The sequence below is a fragment of the Crassostrea angulata genome, chromosome 5 (genome assembly GCF_025612915.1).
Source record: "Crassostrea angulata isolate pt1a10 chromosome 5, ASM2561291v2, whole genome shotgun sequence".
NCBI lineage: Eukaryota > Metazoa > Mollusca > Bivalvia > Ostreida > Ostreidae > Magallana > Magallana angulata.
The window spans coordinates 45,166,935-45,183,898 of record NC_069115.1 but is presented as its reverse complement, the minus strand read 5'-3'; the positions used below and the strand labels follow the sequence as shown (position 1 = coordinate 45,183,898).

The 16,964-nt window shown below is 32.6% G+C and overlaps 2 protein-coding genes and 1 pseudogene across 2 annotated transcripts; 2 read left to right on the top strand and 1 right to left on the bottom strand.

Annotated features, from left to right (window-relative positions):
- The first annotated feature begins 2,215 nt into the window (after positions 1-2,215).
- Positions 2,216-4,391, top strand: LOC128185557 (heat shock 70 kDa protein 12B-like; annotated as a pseudogene).
- Positions 4,392-7,199: 2,808 nt separating this feature from the next.
- Positions 7,200-8,946, bottom strand: LOC128185450 (uncharacterized). Its single transcript, XM_052855042.1, has 4 exons — positions 8,901-8,946; positions 8,382-8,759; positions 8,145-8,216; positions 7,200-7,537 (listed from the first exon to the last, which is right to left on the bottom strand). The coding sequence occupies exons 1-4, from the start codon at positions 8,944-8,946 to the stop codon at positions 7,413-7,415; spliced, it is 621 nt and encodes a 206-aa protein (XP_052711002.1). The 3' UTR covers positions 7,200-7,412.
- A 3,234-nt stretch (positions 8,947-12,180) lies between these two features.
- On the top strand, positions 12,181-16,894 carry LOC128184451 (PIH1 domain-containing protein 1-like). Its single transcript, XM_052853907.1, has 10 exons — positions 12,181-12,320; positions 12,411-12,477; positions 13,551-13,618; positions 13,815-13,932; positions 14,321-14,464; positions 14,833-14,926; positions 15,075-15,158; positions 15,697-15,784; positions 15,973-16,116; positions 16,609-16,894. The coding sequence occupies exons 1-10, from the start codon at positions 12,261-12,263 to the stop codon at positions 16,645-16,647; spliced, it is 906 nt and encodes a 301-aa protein (XP_052709867.1). The 5' UTR covers positions 12,181-12,260; the 3' UTR covers positions 16,648-16,894.
- Positions 16,895-16,964: the final 70 nt, after the last annotated feature.

Sequence of the window (16,964 nt, the reverse complement as noted above, 5' to 3'; positions counted from 1 at the left end):
GTTCTGGATTTATTTAAAATAAATCAAATTGATCAGTTCAATTAACTTGGGATTTTTGGTACAGGCTGAAGTTTTTAGAGTTCAATATTAAATGTGGTAAGTTATGCAACTAGAAAACATCACCGGAAGTTGAAATTGTTAAATTCTAGTAGAACTACTGTGTAAGTCACTTGTTATATACCGGTACTACAATATAGCATCACATAACCCTAAAATATATGTTAATTAACTTTAGACCTTTAAAATGATATATTTACATTCACTGTGTTTTTCCATTAAATTCCGTGATGTTTAAATGCCTCTAAAAGCAACATCTATTCACTGCGTATAAATTTACGAGTAATTTACATAAGAAGTTCTCAAGCGGTGATTTCTATGTTATCGGTTAAAATATATATGTATTTCATAAATGTTGTCAAAACACCTTGTTTTATAAATATTCAATCAAAAAGTTGACTTTATTGTTAAAAGTAGCATTTCATGAGTTATTTATCATGGATTATATTTTCATCCTCGTCGATACCATGTCAACAGTCTATGTGAAATCCAGTTTAAACCGGTTTTACAAAACAGCTGTTCTTGCTGTTACTTATTCACTCCCTCCGTAATCTGCAATTTATATCGATTTATTTAAGTAAACAATTGATTAAGGGAATGTAAATATAAGCATTAAATGATTTCTTTTGACGTCGTCGTGTCAATAACTGCCGTCAGGTGAGCAGACAAATTATCATAACGCGCTAACGCGCGTTATTTAATTTGTCTGCTCACCTGACGGCAGTTATTGACACGACGACGTAAAAAAGAAATCATTCAATGCTATATCATCTGCTAATCTTTCTTTTCAATGATGACTGAAACAACAAATATATGTGAAAGTTAAACAAATAATTAACTGTACAACTGCATGTACGTATTTTTAGCTGTAGAGTCGTGGCTGTAGGCAGGCAAATCGCCAATGTTACTATAGATAGCACAACGTCAAAAGTAAACAAAAAAACAAACAGCGTCAAAGTAAAAGCCTCAGCTATACCAAATAGTTACACAAAGAGTCACGTTTTGTCAAAAGTGTTGGCATTTTTGTTTCTTTTTTTTTAAAATACGATAAAGTTGTCTATCTTTTTAGTTTTCTTATTAATAACGTGTTTTAAAAACAAGACTATGCATTTTGGACACATACAATGCGCATGAATTTCAATGCACTACTTTGCTGCGCGTTGAAGAAATGGGAATTGAATGTATAACGCTTGTTGCAAAATTCAATGCAGCAACTGTTTAATTCTTTTTTTACTAGACAGACACATTTTTTGTTTGTAGTCGCTTTCAAAATTTGGTCGCTCTCTAGCGCTTTGCCGACATTAAAAGCATAAGAGAGAGAGAGAGAGAGAGAGAGAGAGAGAGAGAGAGAGAGACATTTCAGTCTTTTCTACACAATATGCATAAAGACACACCAAAAGAGCCCGGTTTTCAGTACTTTGATTTGTTTAGCCATCGTACATACACTTCAGTTTCGACGCCATAACAAATGTATATATAGTTGTACACTTATCTACAAGTACCTTCACAGGTATTTAAAATGTACATATATAAAATGTGTGTATAGAAAAGAGAAATGCGTCGTCATCAAACACTTGTGGATTTAGAACGTAAACATATTAAATATCGGCATAGACATATTTGCTCAGATTAAATGATGTTACGTAAAACGATGCAAAATGTTATTTTCAGGAGTTTAATACATTCATACAATTTTTTGAAAATGTTAGAATGCACGCAAGTTTTTTTTTTGTCAAGCAACCTTATGATAATTTTTAACTACATTTAGTTTGATGGAACTCTTCATTTGATTTGACCACGCCCCGACCACAATTATCACGTCATAATACTTGGAAATTATTCTTTATTCCTTAATTATTTCGCCATTTTTTTCGGGTTTTGTGTGGAAAGGGCACTGTACAAAACCGTTTTAAACGGCTTTTACAAATATGTTCAATGTGTTCAACTTGGTATTATTGATAAAATTTGTTGTGAATTAATTCAGTGTGTGTACAACGTAAGCATACATGGAACAATGCAAGCAAAAGCAGCCTAGATATGTGTTTGTTGAAGGACTGCCGCTGATGGCCTAAATTCTTTTAAAAAAACACGCGGTCCTAATCTATCTAATCTCTCAACATAAGTATATAATGTGATTTGTCATGCAATATTTATTCAACCTAAAAACATTCAAGCATATCATGTCATTCGTAACTCTGTATACCTTAGGCAGCAGATTCAAGATTGTTACATCCAATATTAAAGGATATACTTTCTTTCCCGCCAAGGGATCAGTTCCAAATTGTGAATTCTTTTGAAACTATAGCTGAGTCATCCGGTTTAAAGCAAGAAAAGGTACCACGTATTTAAAACGAAAGTAAAGTTTTTGATTGATATGAGTGTCGATCCGATATTTCAGACACTTTACTGTATGTCAACAACACGAACTATATAAGTAATAATACAGTATGTGGACTTTTTAAAGTAATGCTCCCGCTTGTCTTTCAAAATGCGAAGTGAGAACTGACAATATGTGGGGAAAACTTGGCAGTGAAAGCAACAAACCACCCGACAACAGACCAGGTGTAGAGCAAGGCAACGACGCATTGTGTGTTTGTGCCTTGCACTTTGGAAAAACGTATTCTTCGTATGCGTACTCCACAAGGAACGATCCAAATGATATATTTTGCCCTCACTGGAACTCATCCATGATATCAACGTTCTTCATTAACCACATAGTTCCTACCACGATGCTGTTGGACGAGAAACTGAAGCTCATTGCTCTCTCTCTCTCTCTCTCTCTCTCTCTCTCTCTCTCTCTCTCTCTCTCTCTCTCTCTCTATATATATATATATATATATTAAATCTTTCAGAAATTGTCCACTCATACAAAGATTTCAGATTTTAATGGAAAAGAAGTACCTGCCGTAGATATCTTCTCTACTGCCATTAAATACTTAATTGATCACATCCAAAATAATCACAAAACTCATGGTGCATCTTTAGAGGTTAAAAATATTAAATGGGTGTTGACGGTACCAGCAATGTGGGGTGATTCTGAAAAGCAGTTTATGATACAAGCTGCTAAGAAGGTATTAGTGAAATATCTTTTTTTTTAATATCAGTTTTAGGCTTATCATTGAATCAAAAAGGATTTTTATTTCTTTAAGAACACTAAAACTTGTTGATTCTTATAGTTTAAATATCATTAGATTATGTGCTTAATTTGAATCTTCGTTTTTTCACTTTTTGGCGGGACCCGTGCACTCGTTCTTTATGCAATCATTTACCAGTTTCTATACTTTTCTCTTATGCTTTCAGGCAGGAATTGACAAAACGCCTATAGCAATTGTATTGTAGTCAGAAGCTGCATACATCTTCTGTAAAGAGTTGTCTGTGGAGAAATTTGAGGATGGATCTAATAACATTGATGAATTTTCTCCTGGACAAAGATATCTTGTCTTGAACGCAGAGGGTAAGAGTCAAATAACAGCCTCCTAGGATTAAAAAATGTTAAAAATGCTGATTTAGAAAAGCTAAAAAAACTTTAGAATCTATAAAGACACATGGTTAAATATTTATGATTCCTTTTTTTACTATTTATTATTTTCTAAATGCATAGATGAAACCATTGACACGACAGTTCTCAAAGTAACTCCTGGAAAGTAAACGTGTTAAGTCGAGCAAGCTGGGAAAACTGTGGTGGTGCAGTGGTGGACAATGCCTTCAAACAGATGCTTATTGATATAGTTGGAGATAAATTCGTGGATTCATTTCGCCAAAATAACACTGCTGATTACATTGATATATTCAGCGCTTTTAAAAGGAAAAAGAGAGAAAAAATGGGTGAATATTTTATACATCAAAAGATAAATTTGGTAATTTCACCACGCTTTTTTGAAAAATACAATGAAGATATGGGTACAGATGTCTCCAAAAGAACTTTGGAGACTCGATACGCAAAATCGTTGAAATGGTCCGGAGACAAAATGCGAATAGATATAGACTTATTTCGGAGTTTCTTCCATCCTGCGAATGTAAAATTAGTTAATTGTATCCGAGAGATTTTGTCGAAACTGGAAGCAATAGGAACCAAAGTAATTCTGATGGTTGGTGGTTTTTCGGAATGTCAAATACACCCCTGCGAATGTTATTGTCATTTAAATTTTAGACCACGTGGTTTTATTTGACCCTTTCAGTTTCGCAGTAAAAATCGTACCTCGTGTTTATAGTCTAGTTCATAGAATCTATAGGTACTATAGTAGTCAGATATTAAATCTAGAGGTTTATTGATTTTAAACTTTATCTTTATTAATTGGTGAATAAAATGTGTTCTAGAAATAAATGTGACAATACAAAAAAAAGATTTTGTCAGGTGTTGCAACAATTAACATGCTAAGTAGAGATCCCCCCATAGGATTCATTTTCGATCCGCGCCTGACCTAGTAATAGCATCAATAGTGAAACAGACTATACAATTTTATGCAGAATGTTCCTTGAAAATGACTCGATATACTAAGTTTTTATGCAAAACAGACATCCATTATTTTTTTTAAAACATGGTATTGCACACCACAAGCATCAAACATGGATATGATTTTATTAAGGCACGCAATGTTTATATTTTCAACCACACAACACGTGGTTGAACACGAACGATAACTCTGTTCTGAATATTATCGTTTAATATAAAAAACCCCTAAATGGTGAAATAAGACGAACTTATTAAAAGAATTTCATGTTTTAACATAAACCAAAGTAGGATACGATATGAAAAACGACCAGTACTTACGTATTTTGAGAATATAATCCGAACACTTATACTTCCGCTCGAAATTTCACAGGAACTGAACAAATCTTGGTGAAGTCTCGTGAACTTTCATTCGAGCATCTCTGGATTTATTACATACTTAGCAACGATGAAGAAAACATTCCGAACACATTTGCAGGGGTGAAATAGTGCAAGATGCTATCCGAAAGGCCTTCCCAGTCGAGACACAAACAGAAACCTTATAACACAACAGAAGACAGGAGATCGTATGCTGCATTAGACAGACTATTTGGAATATGTACTATATTATAAACGCGATGCACTTGTATAATCATACATATACATGTATTATTCAATTACCATTCTATTGATTTTTTTTACAGGGTTGCATACAGTAAATACCCTAGATTTTATATATATATATTTGATAAAGAAAGATTTTACTTATCGAGAAAGACAATGAGGTAGGGTAACTTAATGGCAATTGGCCTAAGAACTAATGATAACAGACTATTATAGTTGAAAATAATATACCTAATTGGGGTTGTCTAGACCCCATTGAACAACCTGATGAAAGAGTACGAGATTGTTTTATCGATTTAGATCATACTGAAATATGGAATAACGTAGCATCGTTTTTGAAAGTGGGAGAGGAGTAGACTCATCTAAAAAAAATCTTGACAAACAAAAAAAAAGTTACTTTGCAAAATCTTGATAATCCTAATCTGGGGAGGGGGGGGGGGGTTGCGCAGGCAATTTTTACCTTTTATTTTCAATTCAATTTTTTTACATGGGCTGATAAAAGTGGGGGGGGCATTTCTATGTTAATTCAATTTTTTGTATGTAACTTTTAGAAAAATGCTACGTGCCTGCAATAACTTTTATTTTTTGTGGAAATTTCAATCGACCAAGCTCTGGGCACTATAAATTATGTTCAAGTTAATAACGCGATAGATGCTTAAGATAATGAAAAACGTTTCGTAAGGAAGTATGTCTTGACTTATATATTTTGTTCAAATAATCGATACATAAAAAATCCTGACATTTTACTATAGATGTCGTCACCTTACGTATCCCACTCATCATGTGTTAAATCCACTGTGTATATGATCGTTATCATTAAAGTAAGTATCAATAACAATACTAATATATTATATTGATTTACTTAGCATATTTTTACTTCTTTATTATACAATGTTCAAAAAGAAAATGCACCTAAAAGTAACAAAACAGATAAGTTTTGTCTGTAACTATATTTTTGTGCGGAAGTCTTCTAGAGAATGATCATTAAAATCATGCAGTTGTTGAAATTTATCTGAGCTAAACATTTGATATAACCTCTGTATGCCTGCAATTTTTAACTTGTAAAATATTTGAAACGTATTCTATAGGCCCTGTTTGACATTAAGATATCAATTTTAAAAAGTTTGATATATTACTAGAAAAAGACACTAACGGTAACCTAACAACAAAACTTTACGATAAACGTGATGACTTCAACTTTCCTTACTTGTGTAGCAATATACCTTCTTCACCTGCATCTGGAGTTTTTGTCTCTCAGTTAATTCGATACGCAAGGGCGTGTTATTGTCAATTTCTAAAACGAGGGAAACTACTGACAAACAAGTTGATTAAACAAGATTATCAACAGTCTCTCAATTGAAGTCATCATTTCGTAAGCGGTATGGTTGATACAAGGACCTCGTCAGCAAAAAACAATCTTCCGCTATGTCTTTTGCTGAATGACGTTTTTCATACTTATTGTTTGGCCATTATATATAAGTGTAGAATCATTTAAATTTATTTTTTTGGGGGGGATTATGGATCTTTTTGCTTATTCGTGGGGATGTAATTTCGTGGATGCGTCGGTTTTAAGTTTAATTAACAAAGAAAACTTTTTCTAGATTTGTTGAGGATGTAAATTCGTGGCGGAGGGCCACCAACGAATACCTCGAAAATTGAGCCACCACGAATTTTAATGATTTCACAGTATTTACCGAATTGTCTACAAATTGATTACAACAAAGAGCACACGGCCGGTGTGCCCGATCAGCAGAGGATGCTCACGCTTCCATGGTACCTGATTCTGCATCTTGTTTTGTTAAGACCCGTGTTTGCTCTGCTCCTGATTTTTGTATTTTGACTTTTGATGTAAAACACTGTTCGTTACAGCCATATTTCATTGCATATTGGTGTAAAACATGCAAATATATACAAAAGGTCTTAAAAATAAATAGCCAAATTTGGAAAGAATTTTACTTTGAAGCCCTCCATTTATATAAAAAAATACGTAACAGACGACATATAAATATATTAACAAACTACATTGAATTAATACCAATCATGGTATCTATAAAGCTTTTATTTCAATAACATTGTTTCTAGTAACAAATTAAAAATAATGCGGCTTTAATATGCAGAATTGTTTCATACTCAGTAATAAAATAAAAATGGAAAACAAATGTTAATATTGTCAATTAAACAAAATCACCATTTTATGTGCAAAATGTCAAATAAAAAGTTTCTCTATATCTCAGAGGAATGAACACTGACACCTCAATATCCTGTCTCTCTCTCGTTTCATACATACAGGTCTTGTATGTATTTAAAAAGTTTGCCGTGCTGTTTGGTGTCTACCCAGACGGTAAGTAACCCTCATATAGCGGTCCTGTTGACGTATGATACATGACAATTGGCCTTCGAGGTAGTTCGTCATCACTTCCGGTTGCACTGAATTTCCGGACAAGCTTTTTATTGATTTGTGTTATTGTACTGAAAATATCTAGCGACTTGTAAAAAATATTATGAATTTGGATTAGTTCCTTTCTTTTTTAGGACAGCATTTGCAAAGATTTTAAGTGAATTAAGCAAATATTGTGAAAGCAAACAAACCTATCGTGAACCGCGCCGTAATTGGACAATGTCAACTGCTCTTGCACGTTCATGGGCAGAAATGGGCCACATTTAACTCGATTCGTTTTATATTTGTAATTAAAGGCAACTAAAGGCAGGAAATCGATTCAATTGAGACGTTTTGAAAACACACCCGAAAAGCATTTCGAAATCGCATTCTATGCTTTTCAACAAATACGCTGTCATGGTCGAGTATACTTACTCACTCAATAGCATTTTTTTACATGGACAGTTTAGCTTTTTAAAAAGCATACAAATGTGGTTTTGTTTCTCTTCCTTTAATTGGTCTTCACGCCAATAAATTGGAAAAATTTTGCTCGTTCATCAATTTCTTTATTTGCATTTATAATGTTGTGAGCAATGATGAATTCACAGAACATCTTAATAAGACTCAATTTAACACTTTAATGAACTAGCAACATACCTTTTTGAACTGATACTTCAGTACTTTTATGGTTTGTTGTGGAGAATAGTTTTGTAGTCGATTCCAGAAACCCTTAAATAAGACACAAACAGAAAATGAAAAACACGGTTCAATAAAATTTCAGTCGCGCTTTGCAATTCATTAAACAAATGAGGTAATACAATGTTACGTTATTGAAATTACAATTAAAAAAAGGACGTAACAACATTATCCAAGGAATGGTTTTGGTTTGGTTACCTGTTATGTTCAGCACTATCGACTGGGATTGATATCGCTTTGTTTCACCACTTGCAGTAACTGCGATGAGAATGCATTGATATGTCCCCATATCCTCTGGATATCTGACCACTGTTTTTGATATTTCCAAGCGAAGATACGACGTCATGGTATTGTTGATTGAGGCATTGACTGTTACTCCCGTTTTATTATCTAACGTTTTATCTTGCCAGGCTATTCTGAACTTTGTTACTGATACAACATAGCTTTCGGATCTCTTCAGCAGAATGTTTGTAATGCCGATGAGATTTGTGCCATTAACAACACAGCTGACATCTACACCTGATTTTCCAAACTCTATCAATAAAGGTTTTACCTCTATTGATATGGAAGCAAGCACTAAAGTACAAAATAAAAGATTTTCAAAATAATTCTATTGTAGACAAATTTCCAAAAGATGTTTGCTATTTATTGTTTTGAAATTTGGTTAATAGATCGCAAGTGGTTTAAATATACAGAATTGATTTAAATGTTACATACCAGTTCTAGCGATCAGCGACCACAGGGAAATAAAACCAATAGCCATAAGATGTGTTAGTCGTCATAAATTATCACACATGAAATGCAGACCTGTGCTTGGTAATAAAACGCCTTGAAAATGAATCAAAGACTAGAAAATAGAAATCTCATCTTTTGGAAATATACATGTACATGTTTCTCATATTTTCTAAATATATATTAAGTGTTTAATTTATCTTGTGTTTTAATGCTTTTAATGAACATAAATGGCATTTATACAAAACATTTTGCTATAGTTGTTTATCTTTTCTTTGAATTGATTTTACCTTATGGTGGGCTCGTAAACAATGATGTATTGCGGAAGCAATATATAGTTTTATTTAAGTCAGTATGAATCCTTCCTGTTTGATATCATATCAACTTTAACACAAGATACTTTATATAGCCTATATTTCATTTTTATATGCACTGCCAAAAATACACGCAGTCTTGTATTGCGAAAACATACAACGTTTTAAGCTTTCAACCAGCTAATACGAATCCGAAATTTGAACGTTTTTAATCTTAAATTTCCACCGAATACTATAAACCTATGCATAAAAAACACATAATTGATAGCCTGAGCCTAATACAAAACAAACATGAAGCAAATAATAAAAGTCTTAACCAAATTCTAAAATCTTAATGAAGATAAAGTCATAAATTTCTTACATACTCTCTCGTCTTGTCATTTTTAATTATCAATTAGACATATACTACATTAATTGCATGCTAAAACTGCATTCTCTTCATTGACATAATATATCGTTGAAATAAGAGATAGATAAAAACTCACTATATGAGGTAATTTCAATGCAAGGACAAGTTTGATTTAATCGATCCATCTATGTTGTTAAAATGATATAAGGAAATTCGTGACGGTGATTTGCTGGAACTTAATTATTTCCTTATATATATATATGATTATAAAAATAATTCAAAATTTACAATACAAATATAATTACAAAACATTCAAGTTCTTTATTCCAAGAGACAAATGTCTCATAGGTTATACATATGAACATATACATATTAAATAAACAGTAAGAAAAACAAAGTGCACATAATCAATTTGGATAATTCACATGGAGAGTTCGTTGCTTGTTTGCATAATATAAATATTTACCTAAACTACACAGTTCTTTAGTATTAGAGGTAGATAATAACTGAATAACTTTATAGACACTTGGTTTTCGGGAGTAGTATTTTTTAATATACTTATCTCTTAAACCACGAAGTGATGGACAAATAAGTAAAAAATGGAACTCATCTTCAATTACATTTAAGTTGCAAGATTCACATTTTCGACAATCACGTGTTAAATTATCATACCTCCCTGTTTCAATCTTTAAGTCATGTGAGGACAACCGTAAGCGTGTAATTAATTTACGATATTTTACATGAATTGGTTTCTTAAGATAAACTTGTAAACAAAAATGATCAACAACATGTTTATATAATATACATTTTGATGCATTGCTTATATCGTTAACAACTTTTTGTTTAAAGACATCACACATTCTATTAAATATAATATCTAAAATAACAGATTCTTTCATAGTACTTTGATACAAATCGGCTAAGCCTAAGGTGGACAATTCTTTCCTAATATTTGAAATCCATATGTCATTATTTTTCACCATGTCTTCGTAGCATGCTTTTAAAATACAGTTTTTACTGTTTCTTGATTTAAACAAGTATTTAAAAAAATTGTTGTTTCCTGAAAATCTCGAATGGAAATCTACCTACTTCATAATAAACTGCACTGTTGCAAGTATTTTTTTCTGACACCCAAAACCTTCTTACAAAAATTTATATGGACTTTTTCTACATCTTGACCTTTATGGAATCCCCAAATTTCAGCACCATAACTAAGTACACTTTTTACATAAGTATCAAAAACATTCAATTGAGTTTCAATATTAAAATTCAAATCTTTCATTTTACTAGATATGCTGAACATTGCTTTATTTCCCTGTGCTGCACAGTGCTTTTGTGTAGATAAAAATTTACCATTGTAGTTAAACAACATACCAAGATAGTTAAATTGATTCACTACTTCTACGTATTTGCTATTGTATTCCCATTTTTCATTATCTTTAACACATTTTCCGTTTCTAAAAATTACAATTTTGGTTTTTTGTACATTAACAGATAAGTTCCATTCATCACTATATCTGTGCAATGTGTTCAGCATATCCTGTAAACCCTCGGGCGATTCTGCCAAAAGGGCAGTATCATCAGCATACATAATTAAAAACATATTAATCATTTGTAATTCAATTGATGTACAATTACTATTTATAAAATATCTTTCAAAATCATTAAGGTACATTGAAAATAATAATGGAGACAATATTTCACCTTGAAGAACTCCAGCTGAGATTCTAAATGTTTCTGTAAATATACCTTTATGTTTAACACATGCTCTTACATTCTTATAAAGAGACTTAATAATGCGTAACAATTTTCCTCCAAAACCCTCCATTTGCAATTTATACCATAGTTTTGATCTATCAATTAAGTCAAAGGCCTTTGTATAATCCACAAAACAACAGTACAATTACACTTTTAACGCTAATCAATTATTTTGAGATTTTAGAGAATATATTACAAAAATGAAGAGGGCACGTACCTATATCATGTTTATTAGCAGAAATGTGTTTCTGTACACTTCGTTTCAAATACAAATGATTTTGTTCCGATTTCTTCCCTTGAAAACATCAGGAAACTTCACTGCGGTCTTTTATCAATAACTGTTTGCATAAATTCAGAATGAAATTATATCTATATATTTAAGAAATACGATGTAAATTAGGAATTTGTAAATCTATATTTTGAGTCATTTATCCTGTGTACATTTTATTTTGAAAGGGATATAGGTATGAATGTATGAATGTTGTCCCAATCAATTTCCGGAAAAAAAGAAAAAACATATTTTGTGGTTGTGAATATTTTTTTTTATAAAATGTATGCTCTAAAAAAACAGACTAAGTACTTTACATGCGCAGATCCAGAAAATTTTTCCAGGGGGGGGGGGGGGGGGTCCGAAGGATAATTGTGTTTGCCAGGGGGGGTCCGAGGCATATTTTCGCGATAATTTTACTATGTAAATTTAATAAATTTTCATTTTCCAGGGGGGGGGGGGGGGTCACCCCCCCCCCCCGACCCCCCTCTAGATCCGCGCATGCTTTATAAATCCGAGTTTTAGAGGTTTAAAATTGATGCGAAATCCGGATCTGTGCAATGTTGACTTGAGCTTTAGTTTAAACAATATGGCAGCCCCCATGTCTTAACAAGTTTCCAGAATTTCTTACGATATATAGTGAACAAAGATAAACAATGTTGGAGCCAGATGCAGATGAAGCGGAGGCTTTAATGAAAAAGCTTCTACTACAGTCGGTAAACTCACTTTGATTTATTTTTCTGTATGTGTCATGTTCATCAATTCCTCACACCGGTCATATTTTATTTGATGTTGCTTTATTACAGGGATTACAGGATGGCGGGGCTGATCCTAACAACAAAGTACCCTTTACCACAGTTGTCCCAAGACCAGGTACAGATATTTTCGTATTTTACTTCTCCTCAGTAGAATAAATTGAAATAAAATTTTGACAAATAAATTGATTCTTTGGACTCATCTTCACAAATATGTCATTGATGGGTAACTAGAATTACCGAAATACCCGTGATTTACCGAAATGCCCTTCAAAAACACCGAAATGCCTCATTTGAGCACAAATATTTAACATCATAGTTTAAATCTAAGTGTTTAAATGTATTTCCCAAATTTTCAGTTTGACAATGTAATTATTTTGACATAAATAGCGATTTTTAATGTGTAGACATTGGGTTAAGAACGATAACTCTTGCATGAATTGCTTTTCACTCGAATAGAGGTGTGAAATTTTATTCCTAAGAATTAAAAATAACAGTCTATCAGCTTTTATTTTTTAATATCATATAATAATCATCAAAAATCCATATAGAGTGGAAGCAACTATAAAAATAGCAACTATTTTAAAGACGTAATTCCTATCAGAATTGCTCCTTTCTCTTGCACACGTAATGTTATATAACACAAGTTCAAGTATTATAATAAATATACATTTATTCCAAAAAGTAACTTTATTTACAATAACTATCTATATAAAATACTAGACATGGCGTAATAATGGGCATTTTGGTGTTTTTGAAGGGTATTTCGGTGTTTTCACCGGGTATTTTGGTAAATCGCGGGTATTTCGGTAATTCTATGTACCGGTCATTGATTACTGTAACGTTCCTCGCACCCTTGAATAAAAATAGCAAATCAATGCCATTGGAAATATATTAAAGAAATTGGTAAAAATTACATATTGTATCAACTATATAACAATTTACTTTACCTGAAACGCTTAAAGAATGTGAATTACGGGGCCTAAATTTGACTCATATCTCATACATCGTTTGATCATGCAGACAGGCTTACAACATATTCATAAAAATCAATGAATCTTTTGTTGTCAAATATGTGTAAGCAACTAACTATTAAGCAATATTGCTTATAATATTAAAGAATGTTTGTCAGTCCTTATATAATTAAAGAAATGCTGTTTCATATAGTTAATACACCAATGATCATTACAGGATTTTGTGCTAAAACAAAGAAAGAAAATGGTGAAAAGGTTTTCATAAATGTCTGCCAAGCTGACAATGTAAGTGAATTCAATATTGTGTTTTCTCTAAAGTACTGGTATAGCTATAAGTATTTTGGATTATTTTTTAGTGCTGCAAACGTAAACATTTCTATTGTTTTACCTAAGGTTGAAACTATCTAAATAGAGATTGACAGTTGATAGTACCGGTATATATACCAGGTACTAGTTAGTCTATGATTGTCTTCAACATTAGGTTCCACAACCAAAGGACATTACGGAGGAAGACCTACTGAAGCTGTTGGAATCGGAGGATCCCTTCGGATTCCGTATCCCAATGAGTATTGGAGAACCCCATGCTGAGATAGATAAAAGTGAGTAATGTTATGGAAAAGGGAATCTGGACAATTATCTATTGTCCCATTGTGTTTTTATGAGCTTAAAGGGTGAGATACCTGGTAGATAAAAGTGAGTTAAAGTATATATTGTCTATAAGGCAATTTTCACAAACATCCACTGTCCAAATAGGCAAGTCCATGGCAAGATTGATAAATAAGACATACATGTATGTTGTCTGTAAGAAAATCTCAATAAACGAAGTAGTGTTATCTATTCTATTATGACAGTCTAAGACATAGTAACATCTGTATGATATGTACTATTGTAACAGGTGGAGAGGCCTGTAGAGTCTATAGTTTAGAGATGGAATCTGTTGTACAATGATGGGCTGGTTTTGTGTCAAGATCTGCTCTGTTATTACAGGTGGGCAGGGCTGTACAGCCTATGATGTTGTGATACACCCCAGTTTCTTTGAGAAGATGAAGGACAGTGAGGTTTTCCGGACTTTCTTTATGTCGGTGACCTTGGAGGGTCTGGAGGAGAAGTACTCAATCACACTCTCTAGAGGTCAGTCCAGGAATGAAAGGGAATTCCTCTGAGGACAATTTTCCTTTGCTATTAAAGACGATTCTTAGCAGTATCTCTGCTTCATTATTAAATTATTTTGGTTAAAGGGCTATTTGTGAATTGACCATTGAATCCAAATGGTTTTTTTCTACTCATCAAACCATTAGACAATTAAAGGTATTGCTCAGAAAATGTTAAACTTGATTTAAGTGGGAACAATTCTAGCAGCAAAGTTACATTGGTTCCCAGTTAGAGAATATTTTGAAGTCCAGTTGCCATCTCATGTCAAAACTTTTCATATTTGAAGCTACAGCTGTGCTTAAACATATCAGAAGTTTAAATTTTGACATCATTAAATTTTTCTTCAGACTTGGTCCTTCTAAAGAACAGGAGGTCAGTGGGAAGACTTCAGGAACAGAATGTTCGGACACAGTCCAAACCGGTGATCATGGAAATGGGAGAGTAAGTACAAGGCACCAACACACTTTCATTTACCATATATTTTTTTTCAATTGAAATGAGCATGAGGTACAAAATTTTGCTTTCACTTCTTACATGTAGAACAAGTTATATAATTAATAGTACAATTACGGTATGTTCATTATTCTAGCCAAGGGATGTATGGGCCTGGAAAACCATTGATCCAAGAGATGGACACACCAAAGCCACTATCTCAAGAGGAACTCAAAGCCAGGTATGACAGTTCAAATGTCTCATATTAAAATACCAGTGGCATAACTCAGACATTTTAACACACTGATAGTTATTTTTAATGTAGTACTGCCATTAAATGTTCTGGAAGTGCTGTAACAGTTTCTCTCAATTTTGTCACAAATAGTCCAGATAGTTGTAGTTTTTAAATAAAGAAGCCTTTGAAAGAAAAACTTATTCAAGAAAAGTATTTTTTAAAATTTCTTTGTCCTCTCCCTACTAAATTTTGTGTTTGATTTATTTTTTTCTTCAAATGTGCTACTGTTAACCAAAAATTTATAAATATTAAAATAAAAAGTAAATATGCAAACAACTGGATTTTTTTTTTAAATTGCTCAAATTGAAAAAAATATCCTTGAGTTGGATACTTTTGTGTTGGTGCAGTGGGTTAAGAGATATTTTTAGAGGTGGTCTTGCATAGTTTTTCTTTGAACTTGTATGTGTATATTTTTAAAACTGTGTCTACATGCTTTGCCATTTATAGTTTTAAATTTCACGTAATCTCCTTTTATTTTTGACAGAGGCCAGAAGCCCGAGTTTCAGATTGTACAGGAACCTGCAGAAGGACACCCAGAATTCCTTGTAGCAGAAATAAGCCTGCCACATGTGGTAGTTATCCTATTTTGTGGATTTCTTATTTTCTTTCATTGCTATCTACGGAACAGTTGTCAGGAAAAAAATTCTTTTTTCAATTTCCTATGAATTATTAATAAATTATTTTTTTAAAGTCAAGTTTATCTAACTTGTGTATTTTTATTTAATGCTTAACATTTTACATAGTTGCTGTGTATTTCCAGAAAATGGCCAGCACACTGAGTGTGGATGTTGGAGAGGACCGAATTATCCTTGAAACTAGGTCAAACAAATATTACCTTGACATATTTCTTCCTTACTTACTGATACAAGAGGACTGTGTGGCACAGTTTAACCGCAAAACTAGGGTAGGTGTATCAGTTTAACCCGATCTGTTCAATGATGTATGACTTGGTGATATGCACGTAAATGTCAAATCAACTAGAAACATTTTAGCAAATTAAGATTGTCTCATGAACTGGTCTATTACCGTAAATGAGAATTGTGAATTGACCTGCCATTTTCCTCTATCAAATTTGAAGAAGCATAATGCTCTTTGCTCTGAAATCATAAACTTAGAATAGACTTGCGTCAAAATTTGAATTGATATGACTTTTGAAATATTACTTTAAAAAATTGAATGAATTTTCTGTTATGGGTTTGTTTGGCTAATATTAATCAAAGTGACCTTTTGTCATTTATAAGATTCTTTTAAATCAAAAAATGAAAAATATAATTTTTGACCCAAGTCTATTTTCAGTTTATGGGGCCTTAGGTATTGATCAGGTGGGATTAGAAAGGAGAAAGGAGGAAACAAATTGTTCTTAATTTGCTATTATTTGATATTTTTTCTGTTCTAGATTCTAACGCTAACGTTACCTGTCCAGCCAGAGTCGTAAACACTGATAGCACCTAGACTTCATCTTTTGCCGTCCATATATCCTCGAGTAATTTCATTTTATGTGACAATATTCCTCATGTTGCTTGTTCAGTGAACATTCTGTGATATATGCGATACATTTATCTCAATGTTACAGCAGATCTGTGAGGCATTCATATCTCTTTTTATACATGTACAGTCCATAATAAAAAATTATTTTTGTTCAAAATGTTGGCTTGTTTGATGCATAAACATATATTTACATCTACCGAGTGTTATTCCTTCTATTTCTTACGAAAACTTATAGTTAATTCATAGCTCTATAGAAACAGCCAG

Bases quoted from the DNA above. Each gene is read 5' to 3' on its own strand.
- LOC128185450 (XM_052855042.1), bottom strand. From the start codon at position 8,946: ATGGCTATTGGTTTTATTTCCCTGTGGTCGCTGATCGCTAGAACTG. The intron at 8,760-8,900 runs GTATGTAACATT...TTTGTACTTTAG, and splicing joins GTCGCTGATCGCTAGAACTG to TGCTTGCTTCCATATCAATA. The intron at 8,217-8,381 runs GTAACCAAACCA...GTCTTATTTAAG, and splicing joins GATAGTGCTGAACATAACAG to GGTTTCTGGAATCGACTACA.
- LOC128184451 (XM_052853907.1), top strand. From the start codon at position 12,261: ATGTTGGAGCCAGATGCAGATGAAGCGGAGGCTTTAATGAAAAAGCTT. The intron at 12,321-12,410 runs GTAAACTCACTT...GCTTTATTACAG, and splicing joins AAAAGCTTCTACTACAGTCG to GGATTACAGGATGGCGGGGC. The intron at 12,478-13,550 runs GTACAGATATTT...TGATCATTACAG, and splicing joins CACAGTTGTCCCAAGACCAG to GATTTTGTGCTAAAACAAAG.